Source organism: Equus przewalskii, chromosome 6 (assembly GCF_037783145.1).
Source record: "Equus przewalskii isolate Varuska chromosome 6, EquPr2, whole genome shotgun sequence".
Taxonomy (NCBI): Eukaryota; Metazoa; Chordata; class Mammalia; order Perissodactyla; family Equidae; genus Equus; species Equus przewalskii.
Genome location: NC_091836.1, coordinates 1140385 through 1154361, shown reverse-complemented (window position 1 = coordinate 1154361; position 13977 = coordinate 1140385). Strand labels below are relative to the sequence as shown.

Sequence of the window (13977 nt, the reverse complement as noted above, 5' to 3'; positions counted from 1 at the left end):
GGAGGCCGCGCCGGTCACTGCACAGCCCCCAAAGCCGGTTTAGGAAGGGGCGGGGGCGTGGTCGCAACAGAGGGGGCTACCTCGTCGCCCCACTTCTGCGCGCGCCGCCTTGGGCGTGTTTGGTTTGGCGGACCCTAGCCATCTGTGTCCCCGATGTCCTCGCCGGTATTAAACAACTTAGCTTGGACGTCCTCGGGGGCTTGGAGAGGCCCCACTTTCTCCGTCTGAGCTCTCCGGATCCCTGCCCGGCGCCGGAGAGGAATGTCCCCGACCGTCCTGTCCGGGCAGGGCCAGGATGCTGTGTCTCGCTGAGGAGCCCTGAGTCCAGCCCTTTGCGACCCCACCCGGCGCCTCTTCCTGACCCCGCTACTCTGGCCCTCCTCGAGCGGACACCGGCCCTCCCCACCGCTACCGAGGCGCGCACCAGTGACTCCTGAATGGGGCGCAAAAAGAGGAACGAGCGCAGGCTAGCTCGACCCAGCCGGGCGGGAGCCCCACCCTTCCCGTGCCAGCCTCGGGGCACTCGGTGTCTAGGCCCGGGAGGTCCCGCGGGGTTGCGAGGGCAGCCAGGGGTCTCCCAGAGAAGGTGGCGAGGAGACGCAGGGTCGTGCGGTCAACCACAGCCCCAAGCCGAGAAACAGGAGAGGGGGAAGGGTCGCGCACGTGGCCGGGGGGCGGGGCTGGCCGCTTCCGCACCCCCACCCGGCCACGTGGGGAGCTGAGCCCTTCCCCATCACGAGCGGGGACGCGCCCGGGGCCGGGTGGGGGGAAGCGTCCGGGGAAGGCGCGGGCTCTCGCCGGCCGCGCGCCCCGGCGTGGGGTGGGCGCGCCCGTGAGGAGGCGGGGCGCGCGCCGAGAAGGGAGGGGTGCGCCGGCAGGGGGCGGGACCGCTCCGGGGAGGGGGGTGGGGCGTGCCGGGATGGGGCGGGGCGCGCCCCACGGAGAGGGCCGTACGGGGGAGGGGGCGGAGCTCCCTGGCTTGGGGAGGGGGCGCTCCGGGAAGGCGACGGGGCCCGCGCCGCAGAGAGAGGGGCGCGCCGGGAGGGAGCGGGCTGCCCCGCCCGGCGCCCCGCGTGGGGCAGGCGCGCTCCGGGCGGCAGGGGGGCGCACTCCGAGGCACGAGTGGGCGCGCCGGGGGGCGGCTCCTCCGGCCCGGGCCCCGCCCCAGGCGGCCGCGCGCGGCTCACAGGGAGGTGGAAGGCGCGCCGGGCGGGGGGCGTGGCCGCGCGCCCCGAGGGGGCGTCCTCCGGGCGGGGCGGGCCGCGGCCGCCCCCGCGGGCTCCGGTGCGTCAGGGCGCGTCAGGCGGGGCGGGGCGGCTGAGCGCGGGCGGCGGCGGCGGCGGCGCGCGCCGGCCTCCTCCTCCTCCTCCTCCGCCTCCCGCACTCGAGCAGCCGCCGCCGGCCGGACGGGCGCCGCTCCCGCCGCCTCTGCTCCGCCCGCTCGGCCCGCGCCGCGCGCCCTTGCCCGGCATGTCGGCGGCCGTGGCGTGCGTGGATTACTTCGCCGCCGACGTGCTCATGGCCATCTCCTCCGGCGCCGTGGTGCACCGCGGGCGGCCGGGCCCCGAGGGCGCGGGCCCCGCCGCCGGCCTGGATGTGCGCGCGCCGCGCCGCGAGGCCACCCCGCCTGGGCCCCCGGGGCCGCCGCCGCCGCCCCCCGCCGCCCCCAGCTCGGGCCCGGGCGCCGCCGCCGCCGCGCCCCACCTGCTGGCCGCCAGCATCCTGGCCGACCTGCGCGGCGGGCCCGGCGCCGCCCCGGGGGGCGCCTCGCCCGCCTCCTCCTCTTCGGCCGCCTCGTCCCCGTCCTCCGGCCGCGCCCCCGGCGCCGCGCCCGCCGCCGCCGCCAAGAGCCATCGCTGTCCCTTCCCGGGTTGCGCCAAGGCGTACTACAAGTCCTCGCACCTCAAGTCGCACCTGCGGACGCACACAGGTGAGCTCGGCCCCCGTGGGGGCGGGCTCCCGCGCCCCCTCCCCCGCCGGGACCCCGAAACTGCGTGGCGCGTGGGGGGCGGGGAGGGGGGCGCGCCCGGGCCGCCGCCGCGCCGGCCGGGAGGGCGGGGCCTCGGTGGGTGGGGCGCGCGCAGGGGGCGTGGCGGCCACGCGGTCGGGCGGCGAGCGGATGGCGGGCGCCGCGGGTCCGCGGGCGGGATCCGGGCTCCCGGGCGGTCCCTCTCCCCGGTCTCGTTTCTCTTTTATTTTCCTTTGCTTTCGGATCTGGGGGGGGGGGGGGCGCCGTGGTGGGAGCGCGGAGCTGTGAGGTTCGCGTTTCTCCTCTGTCCCTGCCTCAGTTTCTTATTTATGGAGAGGGACGAGGAGCCGCATCGCCGCTTCCCGGGTGGCCGGGAGGGTTCGCCCCAGAGGGCGGCGGAGCGCCTGGCGCGGAGCCAGGGTGGGGGGTGCCCGGCCTGTATTTTCCTTTCCTTCTGTGTTTTAATAAGGCGGAGGGCGGGGCTGGGACGGTGGGTCGGGAGGAGGGGAATTGGAGAGGGCGACCCCTGTGCTGAAGGAGTCAGACCCTCACCGCGCTTCCCAGCGTGTTGGGTCCCCCCCACCTGCTGCGGGAGCCGGGAAGGAGCGCTGGGCTATCGGGGGAGAGTTCGGCGCCACTGTCACTTCTCGCAGCCCAGGGCGGGGGTGGGGGGCTGGCTAGAGGAGCCGGGCGGCAGGGGGGCGCTGGCCGCCCTTTCACTCTGAGACAGCCTTCTTGTCTTATTCTGAGCTTTCCTACCCGTGGGTTCCCGTTCTCAACCCTGAGAATCTTCTCCAAGCTGTGGGTTTGGGCTGGGGGCGGGGGAAGGTGGCGTGCCTGGATTTGAGTGTTCCCCTCGGGGAAGGGCGGGGGAGCAGGTGGGCGCCCCGGGGCGGGGGAGGCTGGGAGGGCGCGCATCGATTTGGTGTTTTGGCTCTGCCACGCCACTTCCTAGCGCACGACCCGCTTGCTCCGGGTTCCCGTTTTTTCGACTGTTTATGGGGTGCTCAAACCCTGTTTCCCTTTGAGAGTCGCCATGCGATGCGGGTCGCGTTGGACAACAGGCTGTTTCAGCGCGGGCTGAGGCGACATGCTCCCGTGGTGGGAATGCGTGGTGGGGGGCGTAGGAAAGGGGGCTTGGCTCAAGTGATGTGTCGTGTTGGAGACGGGGTGGGCAGCCCCAGGCTCACGAGGGGCCTCGAATGCCAGACGCCTGTCCGCAGCTGCACCTCTCTGCAGTTGTTCCACGTCTGGCTTGTTTTCCGGGCCTGCAGGCTCTGCCCACCAGCACACACAGCCATGGCAGGACTTGGGGTGGGGGTCTGTGTTTCCTGCCAGGAGCCACTGTCCTCTGAGTGGTCGCTGGGTGTTATTTCCTCTTCAAGGCAATGGGGTTCAGGTATTTCTGTGGGAGGCACGTCTGGGGGTCTGTGAAAATGGAGAGATGCCTTTACGACAGGGTCAGAGGGGGGTGCCTCTCTGGGTGGTGGGCGGGGGTCTAAGAGAGCCCAGGCACGTTGGGGTGAGCGTGCTCATCTGAACAGCGCCAGGCTGATGTGGGACCCCATCTTTCTCACTCATTGTTCTGCCCCCCTCTACTTGTCTCATCTCCAGCTTCAGGTGCCTGCTGGACGACGTGGCTCCTGAGAGCCTTTGGGACCCCCCAGCACACTGGTTAGGTTTGATTTCTCCCAAACCGTGTCTGATCTCCCAGGTCGGGTGAAGGGGATGGCCAGGCCACCCCCCACCGTGGCTTCCCAGAGACACCTCCCCAGGGTGTCCTGGGGTCCTTCAGAGCCTCCGTAGGCCCCCGGGCAGTGGTGGCCGCCCCCCTCAGCGTGGGGGGTAGGAAGGACTCCTCACCGCGGCCAGGACGTCAGTGTCGCCATCTGTGTTTTTAATGAGAAACTGAGGCCCATGAGGCCGAGTCGGGGTGTCCCGGTGGTGGCTGCAGATGTTGGGGAGGGCAGGGTGCCATCCTCGCCGGATCCTGACCCCCCGTGGGAGCTGTGGCTGTGGATGTCCTGTTTTGAAGCTCCTTCTATGATAGTGATGGAGGGACCACAAGGGGCACGGCTCCTGGACCATGTGGCTCTTGCTGACAGTGGAAGTCCCTGGCCCAGGCACCCTTGGTTCTGTTCCCCGAGGGTCTCGGACCCTTGGGTGTTTAAAGATTGCTTGTCTGGTGTCTCTGCGACCCCCAGGACTAAGAAGCCCTGTTGGGGTCTGTCTAAAGGCCTTTGGTCTTTTTGGCCCCTAGGGGCAATGGTTGCTGTTATGCCTGTCTTGGGGGTGGGGAAGCCATGCCTGTCCCGGGCCTCGCAAGGCCAGCTTGGTGTTGCCCATCGCCGGGGGCAGGTCTGGGGACAGATCTGAGGAGGAGCAGTAATTAGACTCAGCTGTCTGTTGAGCTGTCTCCCGAGGGCCATCGGGAGAGAGCCTTGCCGGAGGACCGTTCTCTCTGTAAAGGAAATGACACCAGTCCTGCCCTAGCCCCGTTTTACAGACGAGCAAACTGAGGCACTGAGCAGGCACTGGGCTGGAGCCGGGTGTGGTCCCCACATCACATCCCTGCTCCATTTGTGGCAGGGGCTGGGGGAGGTCAGGAGAGGCCGTGGGGTCTTCTCACAGGGCCACCGAGTCCCCGGGGAAGCAGGAGGGCCGTCCCGTCTCCCCGGTGTCTGGCCTGCAGCCCCTGGCCCGGCGCAGCACTCTCTTGCGTGGGGTGAGGAAGGACTTTGGAAGCTGAGGGCTGCGGGAGATGTTGACGCCGTTGCCGTGGATACAGAGAATGAGGGAGCAGGGAGATGGGGCGGGGGCGGGAGCAGAGGCTGGCTGTGTACTCCCTGCTCTCCCAACCTCCTCCACCTCCGGACGGCTCCCTGGGGCCCAGAGGGGCCCCCCTCCCGTCCCCCCCCCAACCCGTGCAGAGCATGCAGTGAGCCATGCGCCTTGTGGGGGGCTCAGGTCTTCTCCACCCAAGAAAGAGCTCAGATCTGGAAGTGAAGCTTCCAGGCCAGCGTCTGTCCCTCTGGGTACTGTAGACACTGGGCTGGGTTATTCTTTTCTGGGGGACCGTCCTGGGCGCTGTGGGGGGTTGAGCAGCATCCCCGGCCCCCACCCACTTGATGCCAGGAGCTCCCCTTAGTTGTGATGACAACAAATGTCCCCAGGCATTGCCCAGTATCCCCTGGGGGGGGGGGTTGCAGGATCACCCCCAGTTGAAAACCTTTGTTTTACTTTCAAACCCCGTCTTCTTAAGTCTGAGGAATATCAGCTGAGCATCTGCTGGGTGTAAGGTGCTGGGGGGACCACCCAGTCCTTGTTCCCTGGGAGCCTGGGGGGCGGTGACAGCAGCGGTGAAGGAGGAAGAGCCCTCTCAGCGGGTACCCCGGGGCAGGGAGGGCTGCGCGCCAGGAGAGAGGACGGCACCCTGGCTTCAGGGGCGCTGGGGCGTGGGTTTTGAGGACCAGGCGGTGGTGTGAGGTGAGGAGCGGGCAGAGCAGGTGAAGGGTTTATTAATCCCAAGGGCAGGCTGGGGGGTGGCAGGCCTGGCTTTGCTGAGGAAAATCCTGCAGAGGAAAATCCGTTTATGGAGAAAGGATTAGGACCGGGGAGAGGAGGACGGGCTGGCGCGTGGGAGAGAGAAAGGTGGGCCCGAATGAATTGGGTGGGGGGCAGAAGGCCCAGGGTGTGGGGGGCAGGAGGCGGCTAGGGTGACCCCCAGTGTTCTGACAGAGCAGCCCCAGGGATCGTATTGGTAGTGGTGGTGTTCCTTGCTGAAGAGGGCCCCTGGAGGAGAGGCAGACGGGGAAACTGAGGCCCAGAGGGGAAGTTGCTACCAAGCCCCCTCCCCCCAGGAATGTATGAGTGATCAGCAGACCCCAGCCCCCACTCCTAGGCAGAGCTGGGAGCTCCGTTAGGGTCAGGTGGGGCTTGAGAGACTGGTGGCTTATCTGGGGGGGGGCCAGTGCCAGGCCCGAGGGGGTGGGGGTGGCCTGGGAGCCTCCAGCCGGTCCCCAGAGACTGCGTCCCCACCTAGTTCCCTCCAGCAGGCAGGGTGCAGAGAACAGCTGGAACTGGCTGCAGGTGCGTGTGCCCCAGCTGGGGGGGTGGGGGAGGGACCCCCAACATTGCAGGGGGCGATAACCCGCCTCCTCCAGGCTCCCTGATAAAGGTGGCCCAGATGGCCCGGGAGCTGGCAAATGATACCAGCTCGAGGAGCCGGCCTCCCGGAGGGAGGGAGGGAGGGAGGGCGGGTGGCCGGGCTGGCTGGGCTGCCCTTGCCCAGTGCTCTTTCCAGAACAGCAGTGTGCAGAACACACGTGCTCAGGGGGCCTGTCGAGCTGTGCCCCCCTCACCCCCAGGCATCAAGAGCCCCCAAGCCGAGGATGCCAGCCTGGCTGGGAAAGTGAGCCCGGGGCAAGCCTGGGTCCTCGGGGAGGAAGGAGGGACAGCTGGTTGTAGATGGCCAGACTTTTAAATAAAAGGACGTAGTGACAGCTCCTGCTGGGGTGGGGGGACACGAGGCGATGAGGAGGCAACAGTTAACTGTTGTTGGAGCCGGAAGTCTGAGCTTGGTTTTCCGGCCCGTAGGCGCTTTCCACAGATGTGTGAGGCATCCACGGCATGCCAGGTCTGTGTCCTGGGCTTTTCAGCCGGGCCGGTGGTGGGGGTCACGTGTCACACCCAGGAGATGCTGAGAACAGATATAGAACAGCTGAGAAAAGGGACATTGGGGTGTAAGGAGAGACTGTTGTGAGGGGTGACACTGAGCAGAGAAGGGACAGAACAGTCAAAGGAGAGGTTGCAGGCTTGGGAAATGGTGTGTGAGGAGCCATGGGCAGGTGGGAGGTGAAGGGCCACAGTGAAGCCCTTGGCATTGACTCAGTGGAGGGCCGGCTCTGGGAAAGAGCAGAGAGGCACACAGGCTGTGTGGCCCAGGCACCAGCTGATGGGCTACTGCACCAGTCCAGGCGTGAGCTGGGGGCTGGAGTCAGGAGGAGCCAGGGTGGAGTCTGGAGATATTTTCAAGGGGGCTCGGACTGGATTTGCTGCCAGGTACCATGTGGGGAAGGTGAGGGATTGAGCTGGCCAGGGAGATGCCTGCCTAAGCTTTTGGTGGCGCCAGCAGAATAGTTGAAAGGGGAATCCTACAGAGGAGGAGTGGGGCCGGGGAGGGCAGTAAGCCTTGGGTTTGGGGGGCGTCCAGGGCCCAGGAGGTATTTGAGACCACAGAGCAGATGATCCTCCCATAGGCTGGTCTTTTTAAAGCCATGAGGGCGGCCAGCCTCGGGGGGACTCTCTGCTCTCCAGGCCCTACCATCAATTTTCCATTCCTTTTGCTGCCTCTCCAAAACTGTCCTGTGGGTTCTTTGTGGCCTGCTCAGAGGCCATCTCCTAGGGGAAGCTCCCTGCCGCTCCCCATCATCTACTGCAACCCCAGCCTTCCCCATCTCTCCTGGGCTGCTCCCTTACCTGGGCCTCTCCCCCAGGCAATCTGCCTGGTAGGTGGCCATTTGTTCAAGGGCCAGCTGCTGGCCACACCTCCCTCTCCACCCCTAGGGATGACCTCAGGAGGTCACGGCAGAGCTTAGCTGTCAGACCCAGGGCCCTTGAAGCCCCTGGCCCAGCCCAGGGCGGTGGGGCATTGTCCCCTGAACGCCAGGAGGCTGACCCGGACCTGGCACATGGTACGACCTCCACACTCGCCTCTGCTCCCTTTTTCTGAGTCTGCGTGGCAGCCTGTTGTCCCTAACTCACCTGTCCCAGCCCAAGTTAGAGGGTCAAGTCCACCGCGGCCCCGCCCACCGCGTCCTCCTCCAGCACCAGGCCCAGCCAGGTAGCCTGGAGCAGCGGGGTGTGCGCGCGCCTGGGCCCCTCCCGGCGCTGAGCCCCGAATGTTACCCGGCTTCCCGGCCAGGGGACTGAGAGACGGTGGCAGGGCCTGGCATTCTGCAGGCATTTGCCCAGCGTTATGGGGGCGGGAAGCCTCGCAGCGTGGTACCAGCCACCCACCCACGTGTGCACGTGCGCTCCCCAGCAACCGGGGTGGGGCGGGGCCGCAGGCGTCCAGACCCGCGAGGCGACCCCCGCCCAGGCGGGAGCGAGACCACGTGAGCGGGGCCGGCTGGGGCTGTGGATGTCCCCGCCGCCGCCAAGCTACGTGCGGCAGCTGTGTCCCCGGCGGCTGCCTGCGTCCTGCCCCGGCGGCGCGCTGGCACCGCTCTTGGAACCTGCTGGTTGCAAAGTGGAACCGCGGGGCGGAGTGGAGGGTGAGAGGCTGGGGGCCAGCCCCGCCGCCCTCAATGGGGAAGTGAGGAGACTGCGGGGTGCAGCGGCAGCGCGGTGGCCCCCCTTCTTTTCGGCTTTTCCCCCCGTCTGCGCCCTGCAAGATGGCGACAGGACTGCATGCCCCTCGGAGGGGCGTCCCTCCCGCAGGCCCGGGGTCTGGTCTAAAGCCGGCAGCCCCGCCCCCATAAGCAGACTCCCCATAACACCCGTAGACCGCTGCCCTCGGGAGCTGTCAGATCCGAGTGGTCGCAGTCGGGGTGGAGATGGGGGTGGGGGTCCCTTCCGGCGCTGTTTTGAGGCCCCAGTCCTTGCTGGGGCTCCCCTCTGAGCTGCTGCCATCGCTGCCTTCTCGAATGTTCCGGGGGAGGGATGGGGTGTGGAGGGGGCAGCCCCAGGGATTTCGGGTTGCCTGTGGTCTTGGGGACAGCTGCTCTTCCCCCAGCAGCACAGTAGTGGCCTGTGACCCCCTGGGGAGGTGGCACCAACCCACCTGGATTCACAGCCTCCTGGGGCCTGCCCTCCCCCAGCTGCATGACTGGCAGGAATCCCCCAAGAAACCTTGGAGGGGTCTGCTGGGCTCTGAGCCCCGCTTCTGTCGTGCTGGGGGGGGCCGGGAGGAAGGCGTGGGGGAGGGGAAGTTTTAGTCCAGCCCCCCTGAAGTCCCCTGGTGTCCCCCCACCCCAGGGAAGCCGTGAGCATTCGGAGCAGAGAGGTCACTGGGGCACCCTGGGAATCCAGGCCTTGCTCCCCCCACGGCTGCGAGTCTGTCCCATGGCTCCTCTCGCTGGGACCCCGGTCACCTCTACACTCCCCACCCCGCCATGGGTCCTGCCTTGGGGGCGCTTCTCGACCCCTGGCCGAGAACGCCTTTCTGTCTCGCTCCATTATCCCCCATTGGTGGGCATGTCCCGTGGGTCGCCACAGTGCCTGGCAAGGGCTCCCCCCTACGCCCCGTGTGTAACCCATGGGGTGACCCCGCTGTGGCTCCCTCCACCCTGTCTGGCCGGCTCCCGTCCTACTCGGGGCTCCATCCAGTGCCACGAGGGGCGTTGCACAGGCGCGTGGGCGCCTCGGCCCCCGTGTCCATATTCTATCCACAGCCCCACAGCCCCTTCAAGACCCCTGGGCAGCGGGCGAGACAACGCCCGAAGATTCCAGGGTCCCAGGTACCCCGCGCGGCGTCCGGAAGGGTGCCGGCTCCGGGATGCGCACGGCCCCTTGGCCTGGGGCTTGGCGGAGGTCCAGGGTGGACCGAGTCTAAGGGTGGGGCCCTTGGCGGCCCGGGCCGGCTGGGGAGACGCCGACGACACACGCTGGGGGCGCGCGGCCCGGCTAGATGGGGTGGGGGGGGTGGTCGGGCGGCACCGATTGGGGCGCAGAGACCCAGACAGCCTGTGGCTGGGGACAGGCGGGCCGCGATGGCGGCCGCCGGGTGGGGGGCAGGATGGGCGAGGCCCGGCCTGGGCGGTGGGAGGGGTCTGCGGAGGAAGTTGCAGGGTGGCGGCCCGCCCCTCCCCAGCGCCACCCGTGCGGGGCGGGGCGAGTCCAGCGGCTCCGGCCTCCGGGCCCCGCCCCTTCCCGGCGCCGCTGCGCTCCTCACCCCGCCCCACCCTCTGAGCGCTAGCGCGCCGCCACCGGCCTGCTGAGCTGCAGGTGGCTGGGGGGGGGGGGGGGGGGGAGGCCCTTCACGTGTCCGTCTGCCCGCAAAAGGGCCACTAGGGTCAGCGGAGGGGTCCGGCACGGGAGTCGGCCCGGATGGAGCCCCCCCACTGTGCAGCCCGGGTGGTCATTCCCTAAAGGAGGGGGTTAACTGGGGTCACCAACCCCTGGGAGGCTCCCGAATGCCCCACAGGAGGGGTGGGAAGGAGCTGCGCAGGGGTGGGGACAGCATGGCCCGCTGGCGTAAGGAGCTCTAAAAACCCGGCGTGCACGTGTGTGTGGCAAATACACTAGGAGACCTGGTCACCGAGGTGGGGCCGTGGGGGCGGGGTGGGGCTGGTAGGACTCAGCGTGTGTAGGGTCTATTAGTAACTGACGGAAGTGCTCAAGTCGTGTTATTACTGCAAGATCCTAGCTAATAGGAGACGAGAATATTTATTAGGGGTTCGTGAAGTGAGCGGGGGGTCGCATTCTTGGCACATTTTCACGTTTTCTATTCACACCCAGAATTCAGCCTCTAGAGCGAGGTGGAGCATGAGACAAACGACCTTTGGGATCTGATGGGACTTCTCTCTCTTTCTGTCTCCCCACCCCCACCCTTCCCCACTGACCGCTGTCCGTCTGTCCTTTGCCTTCTCCATCCAGGTGAGCGCCCCTTCGCCTGCGACTGGCTGGGCTGCGACAAGAAGTTCGCGCGCTCCGACGAGCTGGCCCGCCACCACCGGACGCACACGGGCGAGAAGCGCTTCCCCTGCCCGCTCTGCTCCAAGCGCTTCACCCGCAGCGACCACCTGACCAAGCACGCGCGCCGCCACCCCGGCTTCCGCCCGGAACTGCTCCGGCGCCCGGGCGCCCGCAGCTCCTCGCCCAGCGACTCTCTGCCCTGCAGCCCCGCACCCAGCCCGGCGCCCAGCCCGGCCCCCGCCGGCCTGTAGGGCCCGGCCCGCCCGCCCTGAGCGCGCCCTCGCAGGGCCGGGCATGGAACACCAGCATCACGCCTGCTGTCTAGGGCCCGGGGCGGGGCTCTCACCCACGGGTCAGCCCGGCCCCTTCCAGCGTTCCCCTGAGGGCCCCGAAGATGCCCCTGCCCCCCCTCGAGAAACCAAGGAGGGGGAGCTGAGACTGCACGGGGTCACCCGGGCCTCGGAGGGGTGGCTGGAGCCCGCGTCTGTAAATAGCCAGGATCTTTGATTTTCTTTCCATCTGTTAAACGGAGACCCCAGGCGGGTGGCTGGCGGGCGCTCCCCCCCCTTCCCCACCTCCCTGCTTTGGCGGGGGTGGGGGATGGGTCTTGGGAGGGGGGCAGAAAAGGCGCCCCCTTAACCAGCGCTCAGACTCAGCCCCCAGGCCCCTCGCTCCAGGTTGGGATGAAGTGTGCTAATAGCCATAGATGAACCAGGGGTTGTCGCAGCCCCTGCCTGTCCCCACCCCCCCAACCCCACCTGGGGCCCCTCACCCCACCGAAAGCCATTGGAAACGTTCAGGGAACGGGGTGCGGCCCTGCCGCCCCCTCTCGGGTACGCAATCTCAGGTGTCCACAGGTTCTGCCCCACTGCCCACTGTGGGGGGGGGGGGGCCGCCCAGCGCCGCAGCGGCAGGGGCAGGGCGTGGTGAGGTGGTAGGGTTTCCATAGGGGTCCGCATTTTGCTTCTGAGATTTTGGGGGGAGGGAGGGGAACTGGGGTTCTTCCAAAGAGCATTTGACTCACTTTTGGGGAGAGGCGCATATCATGAGATGGGAACGCAACGCCGGCTTATTTATTTTTTTCTGTCCATGCTGGCCTGGGGGGCCGCGGGGCCCCCTCTGGGTGGGTGTGTGAGTGCGTGAGTGAGAAAGACTGCAGGGGAAGCTGGCGCCACGCCCGGCTCCCTGCTCCTGCCGGGGTAGGGTCCCCGACTTTGGCCTTCCACAGCATCATGTGACAATCAGTCCCTCTTGTTTGGGACCATGACAGCCATTGGGAGAAGTGTGCCCCCTCCCAGCCCTGCAGGTGGGGGCTGGGCGCCCTGGCCCCTCCCCTTGTGCCGCGAGGCCCCTGGACCCGCGGTTGAGGTCCCGCCCACGGGGACTCGAGGCAGGCAGGCTGACCCCCGGACCCCCTGGGATAGCTCGTTTTTTTTGGACCGGGTAGAATATTTTTTCAGGCGCCGATCGCTTTCTTGATCCGGGCCCCCGTGGGTGGTCCGTCGTCCTCAGGGGGGTTGTGGGGGGGGAGGGTCTCCATGAACTGAACTTAGGGTGGGGAGGGGTCAACGCCACATCGTCTCCTAGTGTCTTCCCACTGTGGCTTCGGTTGGGTTCATTTTGGACTGAGGACTCCCATCCTGGAACGGGAAGGGACCCCCTGCTCCCTGCCCTGAGACCCCGACAGGGACACCCCCCCACCGTTGGCTGCAGGAGATTCGTCTCTCCTCCGTCTGTTCCCGAAGCATTCCTGTCTCCCCAGTGGGGACTGCGGGGCTTGGATGGCGGTGGTGTGGACCCGGCCCCCGGCCTGGCAGGATCCAGGGATGGGGGTCGGGGGTCGGGGGTCCGGGGTCCCGGGGAGGGGGGCGGGGTGGGCGGGGTCTTCCGGCTCGCCTCCCCCCCCCCCCCCGCATGTCCTTGCGGGGCAGGTCCATCAGTCCGCAAACGCTCCCCTTCGGCAGCATTGGTCAGATGCCTTAGTCCGTGGGGTGGGGGGCAGGCCGGGGCCCCGTTTTCCTTTGTGTCTGCCTGGACGTCCCCTTAGTTGCCCCAGCCCTGGCCGGCGCCTGTCCCCAGGGGTAGGCCAGTGGGTCCGAGGGCCCAGGAAGCCAAGAACTCGTCCCCGGTCCCTCTCCAGTGTCCAGGGGCCTGGAGAGCCCCGCGCCCCGCCTCCCGCAAGGGGCCGGTGGTCACTGGGACCTGGTTTCAGCCATTTAGCTGTGGCCCCTCGACAGGGTGTGGGGGGAGGAGGGGAGGGCCCCAAGGGACTTACGCTTTCGGGTGGCGCCCCTTCCCCTGCCCTGCCTGGCCTCATCCTCGTATTTAATTAATTAAAACAAGCCCTTTTTTAAACCCGACTCCAGTGCCCGCGTGGTTTTTCCCATCGCCGGCCCCCAGCCGGGGCGCCCTGTGAGCTCGTCTGTCCCAACTTGCAAATGTGGACCCCAGGTCCCCAGCCTTCTCCTGGGGAAACTGAGGCAGTGGGCTAGTGAATCCGGGGACCTCGTGGGGGTCTTGGAACGGCCCCACTGGTTGGGATGCAAAATCACACTCACGCCCCCAGCCCTAAGGCCGGAGAAAGGCGCTGCCGGCAGCGTGTCACCCACGCCTCGTGCAGCTGCGCCCCCCGCCCGCCTTCCCGCCTCGTCACCCGGCAACCGAGGCGGGGTGACACGGCTCTCCGGGGGCGTCCGCCGCCCGCCCCCTTCCGGCGCCGAGGGGGGCAGGGGTGTCTGCTCGAGGCGGCTCGCGGGCGCGATAGGGCTCCTCCCTGGAGGGTTGCCTGGACCCCCGGCCGTTCCCCACCCCGCCATCAGTGCCCCCCCCCCCCCCCCCCGGCTCCTGTGCCCGGTGGTCTGGCCGCTTCTGTGCGGTCCGCCTATTCTGTGCCTGTTCCCACCTGGGAGGGCTCACCTAGTGCGGGGGAGCGCAGGAGTCCCTTGGTGAGGGGGCTTAGCGTCCCCAGGAGCATTGAGAAGCTGGTGAGAGCTTTGAACCCCTCATAGGAAAAATGCACCCCAGATTCCAGCGCTTTCCAGAGCCCGGAAGGCCGGTGGGGCTGCGGTCCAGGGGAGCGCAGACCCTCTCGGGGGCTTCCCCGCTTCTCGCCCCAAGGAAGGTGAGGTGAGGTCCCGCCATCTGGTGGCCGCCCCTGGTGCTGCACCGCCCGCGCTGGCTCCCGCTGACCTCTCCCCAGGGTCCTGGCCTTGCGGCCACCCAGGTCGCCCCCGACTTGGGGACGCGGCCTTCGCCCTTGCTCGAGGACCCCCTCCCTGTTGCATCCCTGTCGCTCCTGCTTCACCTTGTCTGCTGGGTTCTGCCCCGCAAGCGCGCAGACGTCGCTCCCCGGACCCCTGTCCACTCCAGTT

The 13977-nt window shown here is 68.0% G+C and overlaps 1 protein-coding gene across 1 annotated transcript; it reads left to right on the top strand.

Annotated features, from left to right (window-relative positions):
• The first annotated feature begins 1036 nt into the window (after positions 1–1036).
• KLF16 (KLF transcription factor 16) lies at positions 1037–11660 on the top strand. Its single transcript, XM_070622392.1, has 2 exons — positions 1037–1930; positions 10568–11660. The coding sequence occupies exons 1-2, from the start codon at positions 1471–1473 to the stop codon at positions 10855–10857; spliced, it is 750 nt and encodes a 249-aa protein (XP_070478493.1). The 5' UTR covers positions 1037–1470; the 3' UTR covers positions 10858–11660.
• The last annotated feature ends 2317 nt before the right edge of the window (positions 11661–13977 follow it).

Coding starts and splice junctions, on each gene's coding strand:
- KLF16 (XM_070622392.1), top strand. CDS start 1,471: ATGTCGGCGGCCGTGGCGTGCGTGGATTACTTCGCCGCCGACGTGCTC. Junction 1,931..10,567: donor GCACCTGCGGACGCACACAG/GTGAGCTCGGCC, acceptor TTCTCCATCCAG/GTGAGCGCCCCTTCGCCTGC.